The sequence below is a fragment of the Mastomys coucha genome, unplaced genomic scaffold, assembly GCF_008632895.1.
Source record: "Mastomys coucha isolate ucsf_1 unplaced genomic scaffold, UCSF_Mcou_1 pScaffold21, whole genome shotgun sequence".
NCBI lineage: Eukaryota > Metazoa > Chordata > Mammalia > Rodentia > Muridae > Mastomys > Mastomys coucha.
Window position 1 is genome coordinate 71,153,331 of NW_022196904.1, and position 13,494 is coordinate 71,166,824.

Here is a 13,494-nt window from a genome sequence, read left to right on the forward strand (position 1 = left end):
AAAAAAAAAAAAAAAAAAAAAAAAAAAAAAAAGATTCTGAAAGTAGTGAGCAGGGTTCAGGTCTTCTCTGGGATTCCTGAGGCAGGCAGGGTCCCTGTGGGAAGAGACTGTCTGGTCTTGGCCTATGTTATGGGAGTCTGTACCCTGCTTCTTGCTCCTAGGGAGCCAGAAATGCCAAAGAAGCAATTGGTTCCCATTTGTCTGAGCCACTGTCACACAACCTAAGCCCCCTCTGCTGTGGACAACCACATCAGGGAAGGTGGTGGCTCACATCTGCTCTTCTCTGAAGCATACACTGAAACCGACTGGAAGCAAAGTCACACGGGAGACAATATCAGCCCCCCCCCCCCGCCCCCTTGCTGGCTCATGACTGTCAGAGGGTTTGACAGGCAGCAGGATGTGTTCTGCATTTCCCCTGTGTAGTCTGACCCAGGCCAGCTTCCAGCTGAGAGCACTTTTTGGCTTCTCACCTTCCCCGGATTCTGCACCCCTCCCCCATCTTCCAAGAGCAATCCCCAGTACACTATTCACTACAGAGCATGCCTCAGACCTGGCAAGCCTTGTGCTCTACTGATTCTCTCAGGAACAGAAATGTCACAGGGCCAACCAAGCAAACTGTGTTCTTGGAGAAGTTGGGTTCTTACTCAGGATATCGGGCTGCCGGCCCAGTACAGTCATCCCTTGCAAAATTCACACTGGGGCTCACTTGGAAAGCCATCCAGGGACACAATGTCCTTCACAGTACAGATCGTGAGCAGAGACTGTAATTCACCATGAAGGGGGTCCAAGTCTGGGCCCAGAATCCATCTTGCCCGCTTAAGCAGCAGACCACATGGAACCATGTTAGATACCTCAAGAGAAGCTCAGATTCCTCAAATCCCAGCCGGGGCACAGCTGCCTGCTCAGTCCAACTCTGGTTGTCTCTCTTCCAACCAGTCAGTCAGTCTACTGCTGTACTTGTTCCCTGTCACAACTCTGTAGAGGACAGCCGGAAAGACGGTGGCCAGCGCCTACTTCACTGAGTTATTGTGACTGAGGGTTCATTGAAACTGCAGGCAGAGCTCTGAGGTTGTCTCTGTCTCCTGGATCTGTCTCAGAACTACCCTCCATCCCCCAGCCCCACATACTGGTTCTTCAATGCTTACAGGGCAGCAACCAGTGAGAGCTCTCTGTCCCTGATTTTTCCAGCTCTCATCTGTCCAGGAGGAAGTAGTCAGCTTTGTCCTAGGAATGGAGGACTGATGGGAACCACAGGAAATGCTGCAGGAGCCTGCTGACCTATAGGCCGGCCAGTGCTTAGCCCAGAGGTGGCCAGGTTCACTTACACACTCTCCTAGTCATGGAACTGAGAGCATGGGCTGATGAGACATGACAAAGTGGAAAGGAGTGTGTCCAAATGGGTCAAGTGATTTGGGCACATAACTCAGTTGGCAGAGTGCTTGCCTAGTGTGTAGGAGGCTCTGAGTTTGATCCCCAGCACTACACAAAGCAGGCATGGTGGCAGCCTATAATCCCAGCCTTAGAGCATTGAAGGCAGGGGCTTCAAAAGTTCAAGGCCATCCGTGGCTACGTGGTAAGTTCCAGGCCATCACAGGATACATAAAAATCAAGTCTCAAATTTCGTTGTTGTTGTTTTGTTTTTTAAGACTGGGTTTCTCTGTGTAGCCCTGGCTGTCCTGGAACTCACTCTGTAGACCAGCTGGCCTAGAACTCAGAGATCTGCCTGCTTCTGCCTCTCAAGTGCTGGGATTTAAAGCCATGTGCCACCATTCCTGGCTCAACTTTTTTTTAAATATAAATTTTTTTTTTTTAGGAAAGCACATTAACTGAGTCTGTAGTCCGTAGCACATCGGTCAACTTCTCTCACAGGAAGCAAGATGAGGGACTAAATAAGATATCATTTTTGTGAATATAATGAACAAAATCATCCACAAGTAGAGAGCTCTCAGCTAACAAGGCAATAGAAACCAAAATTAACAGCCACCTCACCTCCTCTCACCCTTGCCATTGATGGGAGGAGACTGGCACACTCAGAAGGAAGATGTAGCCTTTGCTGTAAAATCCATGAAATCCAGGTGCCCCATCCTGGAACCCTCAGAGTGACTCTAAGGAAGGTTGATCTTGGTTTTCAGAATAACTTGCTCAGACTGAGGAGGGAACCCCTTAGTTACCTCACTGTGTGGGGAATACAAGAGAGAGCCAAGCCAGATGGAAAGTAAGACCCGATCAAGAAGCAGCCATTCCAAAGCTCCAGCCTATTAGAGATTTGCCAACAGTGACCTCTAGACTGAATCAGTTCTCCCTGGCTGATGGCCTTGACCCTGCTGGGTGTGGGACCAGGTATCCCTGCTCTAACCAGCTCTATGCCATGACTGAGATCAGTGAGTGACAGACCCGTTCTTTCCCTTTGGACTGTGGCCATGAACATGCCAAGTAAGAAGGGCTCTTTGCCAGCTTTTTGGCTAAGTGTAGCAGTGAATTAATTAATCTGCTTTGGCTCCTGGCGGGTTGTGTGCAGGTTGCATTGGCCCAAGAGCCCTTTAGATTCATGAGTGAAACACACACACACACACACACACACACACACAAACACACACACACACACACACACACACCAGCTAATTTTGATATGCCTCAACTAGCTCAATGGCTGGCCACTTCTAAACCTCCCCGTGGCTAGCACACACTCCCCTCCGGTATTCCTGAGTTAACATCTTTTGCAACCTATATTTCATCTCTGTTACCTCAGACACAATCAGGGGAGTGGCTCCTAGGCCTACTTTCCTGGATTCTTACATGGTGGAAGACCTTTAAGTCTGCTCTGTTCCCCATCATGGTGATTCTGCCTGTTCTTGTGTCCAGGTCCCGTGCCTGCTCAAGCTAAAAGCCCTGCCTCCATCTCCCTGCCCAGCCACTGTCTGTATGGCAATTCTTTATTACTAAATGAAGCCAGCTGGGGGCAGGGAACCTCAGCGACTGGAAGCTTGGCTTTTGGGAGCCAAATTAGCATAAAGCATTAGAACCAATTCCCAACAGCTAAGTGTGTTCCTGAAATGAGGGGTGGCTCCTAAAAGAGCTAAAGCAACAAGGCACTGCCTCCAAAGAGCAGCATGGGGTTGGGGGTTGGTACACCAGCAGCTTCTTTGAGGCAGTTTTGATCTCAGGAGATTACATGTGTAGTCACATGATTTTCTTCAAAGTGTTTCATGATCCAGCACCCTGCTTTCTCATGTTTGGGCCTCCCTCAGCTGGCCTGTCAGGGTAAGTGGGACCTCAGAGAACCATTCCCTCAGGAAACAGACAGCAGCCTAGGGGGCAGTGAGGCATTAAGGGGAGAGTCAGAAGCAGGACACCCACCGGACCTCCAGCTCTCTGTCCTTCCCTGTTGTCTGCATCCCAATCCCTCAGTCTTCCAAGCCTCTGTGCCTCAAAGAGATTTGACTTCCTGGGTGAGATCCCTGGTGGCCACTGCAACACTGAGGGGAGCAGTCTGGGAAGGGCACAGGGCATTCTGGGTAGTAAGCAGGGAGCAGGATACCAAGACAGTCCGGGATGGGCCTGGAACAGCAAAGGCAGCTGCCAGCCTGCACAGTGCTAGGCTCCCTGCCAAGCACTTGGTTTAATTCTCAGTTTGTTCCCACCCTCAGCAGTTCACAGATTAAGGAATAGTTAATTTAAGAGTCCAGGATGAATCTAGATCTTTGGGCTCCCAGCTCAAGGTTCATCTTGTGAAGTGCTTAACACTAAATCGTTGTTTGAAGGCCGGAGCCCCTGAAGCTGCAGTGTAAGGAAGACTGCGAAACAGCCTGCTGACTCAGTGTACCTCTGCCTGCTTCTGGGCACCAAGAGGAAGAAAGGGTGGTATGCTTGGGGTGCGTGAGAGGAGCCACTGAGGACAAAGGCATCAAAGTGGATAAGATCCTTTCCCTTCTTTGAGGCTGAGGGGGCTCCTTCAGTATCTGCTCTGGCCCCATCTGGGTCTTGCTCAAGGTAAACATTTATTTTATGATCAAGGGGACCCAGTGACCTGACAGTAGGTATTGTATCTCCAGATACAATAAATGCTTGTGTACCTGTATGTGCATATGTATTTCCAGATAAGCAAGCTTAGAAAACCCTGGAACAGTATGATTTCCTATTGGAAAATGAATTTTAAAAATAGTATATAGTTAGCTGGGTGGTGATGGTGCACTTGGGAGGCAGAGGCAGGTGGATTTCTGAGTTCAAGGCCAGCCTGGTCTACAGAGTGAGTTCCAGGACAGCCAGAGCTATACAGAGAAACCCCGTCTCGAAAAACCAAAAAAAAAAAAAAAAAATTCTTATGCTCTGTTTAGTTCTATAACACCTTCATGTTTCATTCTGCATGACTGAAGGCCTGGTGTGGAAACACACACCTGTAATCACAGTACTTGACATGCAGAGGCTGGAGGATTGGGCATTTAAGGCTATCTTCAGCTATGCAGCAGGTTCAAAGTCAGGCTGGCCTAGATGAGATGATAGTCTCCCAACCCCAATAGAAAAAGATGCTTTCCAAGAGCAGGGGTACCCCTATGCCCAGCCTCTTCTGTTTTACTATGTACAGACACACCCTGTCTCAGAGGAGTATCTTTTGTATCATAAAAGATCATTAATTATTAAAGAGTGTGTATCATTAATTATTAAATCCTGTCAGGTAAGTTGAAGTTTAGTTTGGGGACTGAAGATGAAAGTGTTGTCCCTCAACTTTGCATGTGTAACTCGAGTGTCACTTTAGGAAGAAAGGAGAGAAGGAAATGGTGTGATTTTGGCTTGGTTTTGGGACTGTGTGATGCTTAGCCCTGAGCCACCTCCTGTTTGTGACAGAGACAGCGCTTTCCGTATCTTCTAGTTTTGGAAAAATGAGTTGCTGAAACTGTAAGAAAAGGAGGCTGGGCCACAACATGAAGACACCTTTCCAGGATGCTGACAGAAAGAGGAGGAGGGTGAGGATAACCAAGGTGGCTTCCTAGAGGAGGCTGCCTGGAGCAAGGCCAGGAAGAGGTTGGTTTGGGGAAGGGCAGCAGACAGAGGGCAGGACCACAGAGGACCTGGCTTGAGTGAGCCAGGTTACCCCATCATGCTTTTTCTGAAACAAGGCTGGGGTCCCCGCCCCTGCGGTGGACCTGAGCTCTGGGGAAGCCCAACCTACTTCAGTTTTGGACTCTGCCCAGGAATTTCCACAGAAGTGAACAGGCCAAAGCCCAAGCAGGTTGGACCCAGCCCTCCCCAGTAACCTGTGCTTCACAGTCAGTCCTTCCGGACGCTGCCTTCTTCCTGCAAATATGTGAGTAGTACAGGATCCTCTCCTCTCTCCCTGCAGTCCTGTGACAGCCAGAGCTCAGGTAGCAGTCATTCCCCAGCTCTGGCTGCATGCTCCACACACCCTCTGAGGGTATGTGCTGGGAAGATCCGCTTAGCCAGCTGCTGGGAAGTAGGAAATGCCTAAGGTGTGGGCAAGAGAGGGACCGTAGTGAGGAAACGGGAGTTTGGGCTCTTCTTTACAGGTGAGCTAACTTCTAAAAGCAGCTTCACTGAGAGTGAGGAATATTGGGGTTTGAAGGGAAGGGTCCTGGGTAGCACCTGTTGTAGGAAGTAAAGATCACTAGGGCCTCTTTTCTGAGCAGTGCCCACAGCAGGTGCCTACACCTTTCACTCTTTCCCTTCCTGATGACTGGTGACTAAGGGGCAGTTCACTGTTGGAGCTTACAAGGACTTGCTTTCCCAGGATCAGGGGTGAGGGCAGAAAGGGGCTCTCTCCCTTCCCCTCCCCCCTCCCCCCTCCCCCCTCCACTTCCCACTTCCTCTCTCTCTCCTCTGGTTCCTCTTTTCTCACCTGGCCCTCCCTTCAGCTTTGGACCCTCCATGATGTCTTTGTCTTTCAGCTGAAGAGCCTAGCACATGGCAGACAACACAAGAGACTCCATTTCTCTCACATCTGTGGCCCACGGCCTGGAGAACATGGGTGCCGAGTTCCTGGAAAAAATGGTCTGTCCCCTTCCCCTAGAGCAAGCACCTCCTCACCTTGGCTGGCATCTCACAGGGGTGGGGTGGGGGGGCTCAGTTTGACCGGCAGCTCATGGGCTGGGGGACTGTGTGTTCACTTCTCTCTGTCCTCTCAGCTTTGCTTGCATAGTACCTCCCCAGTACAAAACGTCCCCCTTTATTTCATCCCTTAAACATGTCTGAGTACCCATGGTGTGATGTACCCACTGTGTGCTGTCAGCAAAGGTCCCACGAGGGAAGGACATCTGGTCTACAAGATGAGAGGAGAAGCAGATGATGGGGTGGGATGTCCTCGGCTTTCAAAACACTTGCAAGCTTGTCTTGGCTCTCCGAAGGCCAAGCGGAGGACTATAAAGCCTAACATGATACCTTCTACCCTCCCTCCTTCCCTAACAATGCTTCCTCTCCTTTACTAAATGCCCCCCAGCTACCCCACATAACTGCTTGGATAGTGAGGCAAGAGATGCCCTGGAGTCATGCAGTGGGGTGAGCCTGCCTGGGACCTTCCTTAGGGGTTTTCTTTGGGTCTCCAGGAAGCCACAGTGAAACTCTGAGGCAAGATGTGTCTGTACATAGTAGATGCTCAATGCATACATTGAAGAATTTAATTAAGGGACCCTCTCTTTCCCATGCAGAAGCCCAGTCTCTACCTCAGTCTTCTCATGAGGGGCCTGTATGTGCATGGGGCTTCCAGGGTCTTTCCTATCTCCGTGCCCTTCAGCCATGTTGTCTCGTGGTGGGAAGGCTGGCTCTGACTGCTCCCTATTGGCTTTAGGAGGAAGGCCGGCTCCCACACAGGCACTCCAGCCTGTCAGAGGGTGGAGGCAGCAGGAACAAAGCAGAGAGGAAGCCCTTCTCCCAATGGTAGGTGATCTTTGTGAAGGCACAGGAAAAGAAGATGGAAGTCTGACCAAGGGGAGTCGAGGGGCAAGTGAACTTTGTAGGTCTTGGGGTGAGCCAGGTCAGGTGCTCATAACCAGCCAGGATGTAATCCCAATGCATACGCAGGGCTTCTCAGGCCCAGACTGACCAGGCCTCCCTGCAACCTCCCTCGTTTGCCTACTACCCCATTCACTTGTTGAGCCACTTTGGGAACTCCAGGGCTCAGTTTGTAACACTCCTAGACCAGGTCAGACTCCCCACTTTACACAGAGGTGAAGGGACCAGCCCACAGGGTCTGGTGGGAGCCTAGAGGGTCCTGGGTGGCCGAATTCTGCTCTGAACAGAGCAGAAAAAGAATGCCCTAAGGACAAGGTGTGACGGTGGTGGGACCTCTAACTGCTTAGGGGGACTTGAGAAGATGCCCCCCTCCCCCACATGAGGAGCCCTTGCAACAGTAGCAGAGGGTTGAACTTCATGAGCAACCAGTGTGCTAGGAGTAGTTGCTTGGCCAACAGGACCTTCGAGATTTGGGGAGCAGCCCTTCCTCCAGGGACATACAAGTAATCAATTGACCATAGGACTAGAGTCCATTCTGGACGCTGGAGGCAATGGAGATAGCCAACTGCATACTTTTATATGTCCTTTCAGTCACTGAGATAATAAATGTCCCTGTCCAAGGGGAACCAATAGTTCAGAACCTCTTGGCCTTGCCCAGTGGGCAGGTAGAAGCAAGGAGGAGGTTGACAGCCAGGAATCTGTCCTTCTGAATGGCCATAAGCCTCTACCTATGGGTTAGTTCCTTCCCTCACTCAAGATGAGAGGTGGCCCTGTGGAGTGGCCTCAACCCTCAACCTGTGCAGGACCGTGTCTTGTGTCTTTGGACTATGGTCGCTTCTCAGCCGTGTAAGGTAGCAAGGGCAGCCCGGCCTTAATCCATTACCACACTGTGAATGAATATACCTGAGTAGCCTCTACCTGCAGGTTTGGGGCTCCCCTCTGGGGTGAAAATTGAGGTGGGCACTTATGAACCCTGGTGGTCCTCTCCTCAGGAGGAATCTGCAGTCAACTGTGCAATCGAGAAGCTTTTGCAGGGAGCACCGGCAGCTGTTCGGATGGATCTGCAAAGGCCTGCTCTCGACTGGTAACCATGGCTCATCCTGCTCCATTCAGGAGACAGTTACTGCCCCTCTAGTCTCCATATCATGAAGCAGGCTCATTCACTCGCCCAGTCAACCAAGAAAGTTTGTCGAGCACCAACTCAACCAACTCAAGATAGGAGCTCAGGTCTCCTTCAAGCCAAACTAGAACCCATTCCCAAGTCCTTCTCCAGGAATAAGGGAAAGGCCTAAATACGCTCACACAAAACAAGCCATCTGGGAGGATGATTACTTTCAGGTTCATGGTCTTGGGTCACCTGGATAGAGGGGAGGGCAATGAGTGTTGAGACCCTCCCATATCCCACCCCTCAAAGCTCAAAGGTCAGGGAGCAAAGGTGAAGACAAGCGGGGTGTGGGCTTTGATAGTCTAGTGTAGCTGGAGCTAGGCTTCCGAAGGGTGCCCAGCCTGAGTCTCCTGAGACTGGAGGACTCTGAAAGGCCTGGTAATCAGGAGTGAGGAAAATAATTGATCTATTCAGGAACTTGGATTTGACCCTGAAGTCCATAGATATGCATAGAAGGATTTAGACTAAGGAGTGTCCAGGTTGGCATCACACTGTGAGACCAAAAATGGCTGCAGGAGAGACAGAGAAGAGGATGAAGCCCCAGTGTGTGTAAGGATGAAGTAAAGGACTGACTGGCTGAGAATGGAGGGAGCGATCATGCTTGTTGACCCTGGGAAGTGACCAGTGTACAGGATGGAGGAGGTCTTAGGTTAAGGCTGGCCCAGCTTCCTGCTTGGATGATGGGGACATGATGGTCCTTTCTACAGAGCACAGGTGAAGGAGATGGTCTCCACAGGGAGGGAGAGACAGGAACCATTTGCTAGAGGCAGAACTCCTAAGTCACGGACAGGTGAAGTTGTTTCCAAAGGATACTTGCAGGTTGAGTTGAGAAATAAGTCGGGGACAGAAAGTCTTGGACCAGCTACATGGAAAGAACTTGCAAAGCCCATGCCTTCAGAAAGGGAAGGGAAGGGATAAGGGCTGAGCAGTGTCCACTGACTTAGGGACAGGGATGTAAGAGGCTCATACCTTTAATTATAATGCTCAGAAAGCAGAGGCAGGCCGATCTCTGAGTTCTACGCCAGCCAGTTCTATACAGTGAGACCCTGCATTTAAAAAAGAAAAAGAAAAAGAAAGTGAAGAAGAAAAAGAAAAAGAGGAAGAGAAAGAAGAAGAAATTGACAGCCTGGCCTGCATAGAGAAACCTTGTCTCAAAAAACCAAAACCCCAAAGAAGGAGGAGGAGGAAGAGGAGGAGGGAGAGGAGGAGGAGGAGGAGGAAGAGGAGGAGGAGGAGGAAGAGGAGGAAGAAGAAGAGGAAGAGGAGGAGGAAGAGGAGGAGGAAGAGAGTTGTTGGTTTGTTTTTGAGACAGTCTTACTTTGTAGCTTAGGCTGGCCTAAAGTTCACTGTATAGCACAGATTAGCCTCAAACTCATGGCAGTCCTCCTGCCTTAGATTCCTAAGTGCTGAGATTATAGGCATGAACCACCATTCCCTGCTGAAAGATTTTTGTTCATTTTTTTTTTGTTTGTTTGTTTTATGAGAACAAGAAGGGACTCCTAGGGGTCAAGATGCCAGGTGGTTTTTTTGTTTGTTTGTTTTTGTTTTTTTGAGACAGGGTTTCTCTGTGTAGCCCTGGCCATTCTGGAACTCACTCTGTTAGACCACACTGGCCTCAAACTCAGAAATCCACCTGCCTCTGCCTCCCAAGTGCTGGGATTGAAGGCGTGTGCCATCACTGCCTGGCAATGCCAGATGTTATTAAGGGGAGAGACTGACTATGTTTTTGAGCTGAGGGTACATTTTAGAAAGAAGATGAAGAAATGGCTCACTGGTGCTTGGAAGATCAAGAGAAAAGGCTAGCCTCATCTAAATAGTGAATTAGAAGCCAGCCTGGGTTTCATTAGACCTTGTATCCAAAACCAGGTTGATCAGGAAGATGATGGCTTAGTGGCATGTGTCACATGAACTGAGGACTTGAGTTCTGACTGCAACACCCAGGTAGGTGTGGAAGTAAAGACCAGGCTCCTAAAAGTTGTCCTCTGAGCTTTGTAGCTGCATGCCACCCTCACGATAAATTACAATTTTCTTAAATTAAATGGGCTGGGGTTGTAGCTCAGTTGGTAGAGTTCTCACCTAGTGTGCACAGAGCCCCGTGGTGTTCACTCCCAGCACTGCCCAAAACTGGGAATGATGGCAATGATGTCCTGTATCCTGGCACTCCAGAGATGGAGGAGGCTAGATCAGAATTCAAGGTAGTCACCAGCTACATGGTGAATTTTTTGCTCTTATGGTATGAGATCCTGGGTTTGTTGTTGTTGTTTGGTTGGTTTTATGGTTATAATTCAAGGTTTTCTTGGCTCTGGAGGAGAGAGAGAGAGAGAGAGAGAGAGAGAGAGAGAGGGAGAGAGGGAGAGAGGGAGAGAGGGAGAGAGGGAGAGAGGGAGAGAGGAGAGGAAGGAGGGTAGGAGCAAGAGAGAGACCTTACTGCTGGAAGGGGTCAAAAGAGCCTCGCTCTTTGGGAGCTCCTAGTGAGACAAAGGGAACTTTATTTCTACAGCTTGACACACACTTCAATTTTGTTATCCCTTGAGTGGACAGCAGCTTGATTTCTGTCACTCTGACTATCCAATCCCTTCAGAACCTTTTCTCCAGCAGGCCTTAACTACTGTCCTCAGTATCTAGTGACTTCTCAGTATCTAGGCTACTTCTGCAACTGTCCTAGCTTCTCTCAGGGTAGGTGACTCTGATGTCCCTTTTCTCCACTGTGTACCTGCCCTGGGCCCCCACCTCCCCCCTTTCTGAACCCCTATGTGGGGACAGGAGTTTTTCTTCCAGAGTTTCTGTGCTTGCTGCGGGTGTGCAGAGCTCCTGAGTTCTGCCTACCTACAGGCCACACACACAATGTTCCATTTCTCTCTGAAGGCCCGTGCTCTGTCGGGAGTCCTTTCAGGAAGCAAGGCCTGGGTTCCTCAGCTTGCCCTGCCACAAAATCCCTCGGCTTTGTCCAGTTTGTGAGGTTTAAGCTTTAATCTTCCCCTCGGCCCCAGGAACATTGTTGTGTCCTGTTCTAAGTAATATGCTAACCGGTGGCGGGTGAGGTGAGACTCACATTTCTATGAATTGCTTCCCCATATTTTCCTTTGGTTAGCTAAGCCCTTTCCACTCTTCGAGGCCCTGGATTCTGAAACTCAAAAGCCAGGGAGAAGCATCTTCCCTCTGCTGGTGCCTCTTTTGTGAGGCAAAAGCTCAGACTGGCTCAGTGGCTCACAGAAGAGCCAGGCCATGGAAGAGGGAACTCTAGGAGGAAAACTGTCATTGGTGAGGTTGGGAGATGGCTCCATCAATAAAGGGCTTGACACACAATACCCATGTAAAAACTCCATCATGAGTCTGATTGACATTTCGGGTAGATGTATTCATAGTGCTGTGGGGCACCCATCAGAGAAGACTACTCAGACACAGGTTCAAGTCAACAGAAAGGTTTTATTAGCTAGCCGGTGACCACGCTGAGTGTTTCTGGATCCCAGTACAGCCCTAGGCTTCCTCAGGGTGAGCGTTTAGGCACAAAAAATTATGTCCTGAACTGACATACTTCAGTTAACAAGAACAGTTAGCCAGACGCAGAATTACAGAGGCTAAAATGCAAGGTTAGTATACTTAGAGATTGTCCTAGAACCGTGGAGTTTGATGGATTAGGTCTTTGTTTTACTTTTGGCAGGTGGTGCTGTCTTTGTGCTGAGTTTCATAGCCTGAATGGTACTTCCATCATAGGTCAGTCATGCTAAGGTCTAGGGGCCTTCTAAGATCTGGAGCCCTGTTATAGTAGAGTTCTTAACTCCATGAGTAGGCAGTATGGCAGGGACTGTAGGAGTTCTAGGCTGGGAGACAGTCAAGTTCCCTTTCTTAGAGGTTTCAGAGCGAGGAGAACAGTCACGTGCCATATAGTTAATAAGTAGTTCATAGCACGTGCTTGTAGTCAGGTTGCCTGGGCTGCAAGGGAATGGGGAAGCAGCCCTCCTCAGTGACTGTGGGGCCACAGCAGGGGGCTTATCAAGTTCCCAGAGTTCAGTAACTGAGCTTGCTGAATTCTTAGAAGTGAGGATTACAGACACAGTAGGGCGCCTGCCATTTCTTTTATAGCAGCTGTGAGGGTAGAGGGAGAAAGAGGCTAATGTGCTAGCAATGCAGTACACATATGCCCACAGAGACATAAACAAACATACCACACACACACACACACACACACACACACACACACACACACACACACACACGGTGGGGGGGTGCGGTCACTGATTGACAGATAGGATGGAGGTACACTCTGGAGTCATATAGAGTCACTGACATATCCAGCCTGGTCCTCTGTACACCTAACATGGCGTGGTTCTGGCCAGGCCCTCGGTGGATGCCCATTACATTGTCTCTCAGTCTCTGCCACCACTTTATAATGTACAGAGGCCCTTTCCCCACATATGCCAGGGCCTCAGGCTTTTTGGGCAAGCCTCCACCACTGAGCAGCGTCCTCAGCCCCCTAATAACCTCTGACCCAGTAGGGAAGAGGTCACTTCTAGATTTGGAAAGTGAGGCTGGGAGGAACTGAGCGAGTTCCCTGCCCTTAATGCTCTGGGTGGATGAGGCAGAGCCCAGGAACTGGGCAGCAAGGTTTAAGAACAATGTCTTATCCTGATGAGCCTGCCAACCACTCCTGCAGCATATATTGGCTTCTTGATCGTCGCCTGCCTCCTGGACTTCCAGAGGGCCCTGGCGCTGTTCGTCATCACCTGTGTGGTTCTCTTCTTTCTGGCCTACGGTCTGCTAAAGAGGCTTCTGGGGTCCAAGTTGAAGAAGTATGTGAAGTTTCAGGGCCATTCTTGCCTGAGCCTCTGGCTGAAAAGGTGAGTGCACTCTCACCCTCAGAAAAGGTGAGTGTACCCTCAGCTTGTCCCTGGAGTCCTGGGCACAGGTGCTGGGTGGCTTCAAAAGCATTGGCTAGCCCCGTTTCACCTGTTTTTGTTGTTGTTGTTAGTTTCTTTGTTTTGATTGTTGTGCTGGGTAACTGAGGGCTAGGGCAGACTTGTGCGAGTTTCCTATATTCAGAGAGTCTGGCCACCAAGCACAGAGGCCTTTCCTAGATGTCTTATTAGGTGGATCCCCTGGGGCTAGCTTAATTCCCCACCACAGATATCATGGATCTCTAGGGACATCCCTGGAGCTCAGTTCAACAGACGAGGTTGGGCCAAGTGCCAACACTTTAAATTAGCCCCAGAGCATTCTGATGTAATTAGCCATGGCCCTGGATAATAGTTTTGTGTTTGATCACTGGAGTCCATGATGGAAGGGAAGAACAGGCTCCCAAAAGTTTTCCTTTGACCTCCATATGCATGTGGGCGTGCACGCGTGCATACACACACACACACACACACACA

The 13,494-nt window shown here is 49.9% G+C and overlaps 1 protein-coding gene across 1 annotated transcript in view; it reads left to right on the forward strand.

Moving 5' to 3' along the window:
* Positions 1–5,167: 5,167 nt before the first annotated feature.
* The window catches only part of Slc28a1 (solute carrier family 28 member 1), a 48,878-nt gene continuing 40,551 nt past the window's right edge, over positions 5,168–13,494 (forward strand). Inside the window, exons 1-5 of the mRNA XM_031384351.1 lie at positions 5,168–5,302; positions 5,901–6,003; positions 6,797–6,885; positions 7,953–8,044; positions 12,780–12,963. Coding sequence (XP_031240211.1) covers positions 5,917–6,003; positions 6,797–6,885; positions 7,953–8,044; positions 12,780–12,963 — 452 coding nt within the window. The 5' untranslated portion in view covers positions 5,168–5,302; positions 5,901–5,916. The remainder of the gene's footprint in view (positions 5,303–5,900; positions 6,004–6,796; positions 6,886–7,952; positions 8,045–12,779; positions 12,964–13,494) is intronic.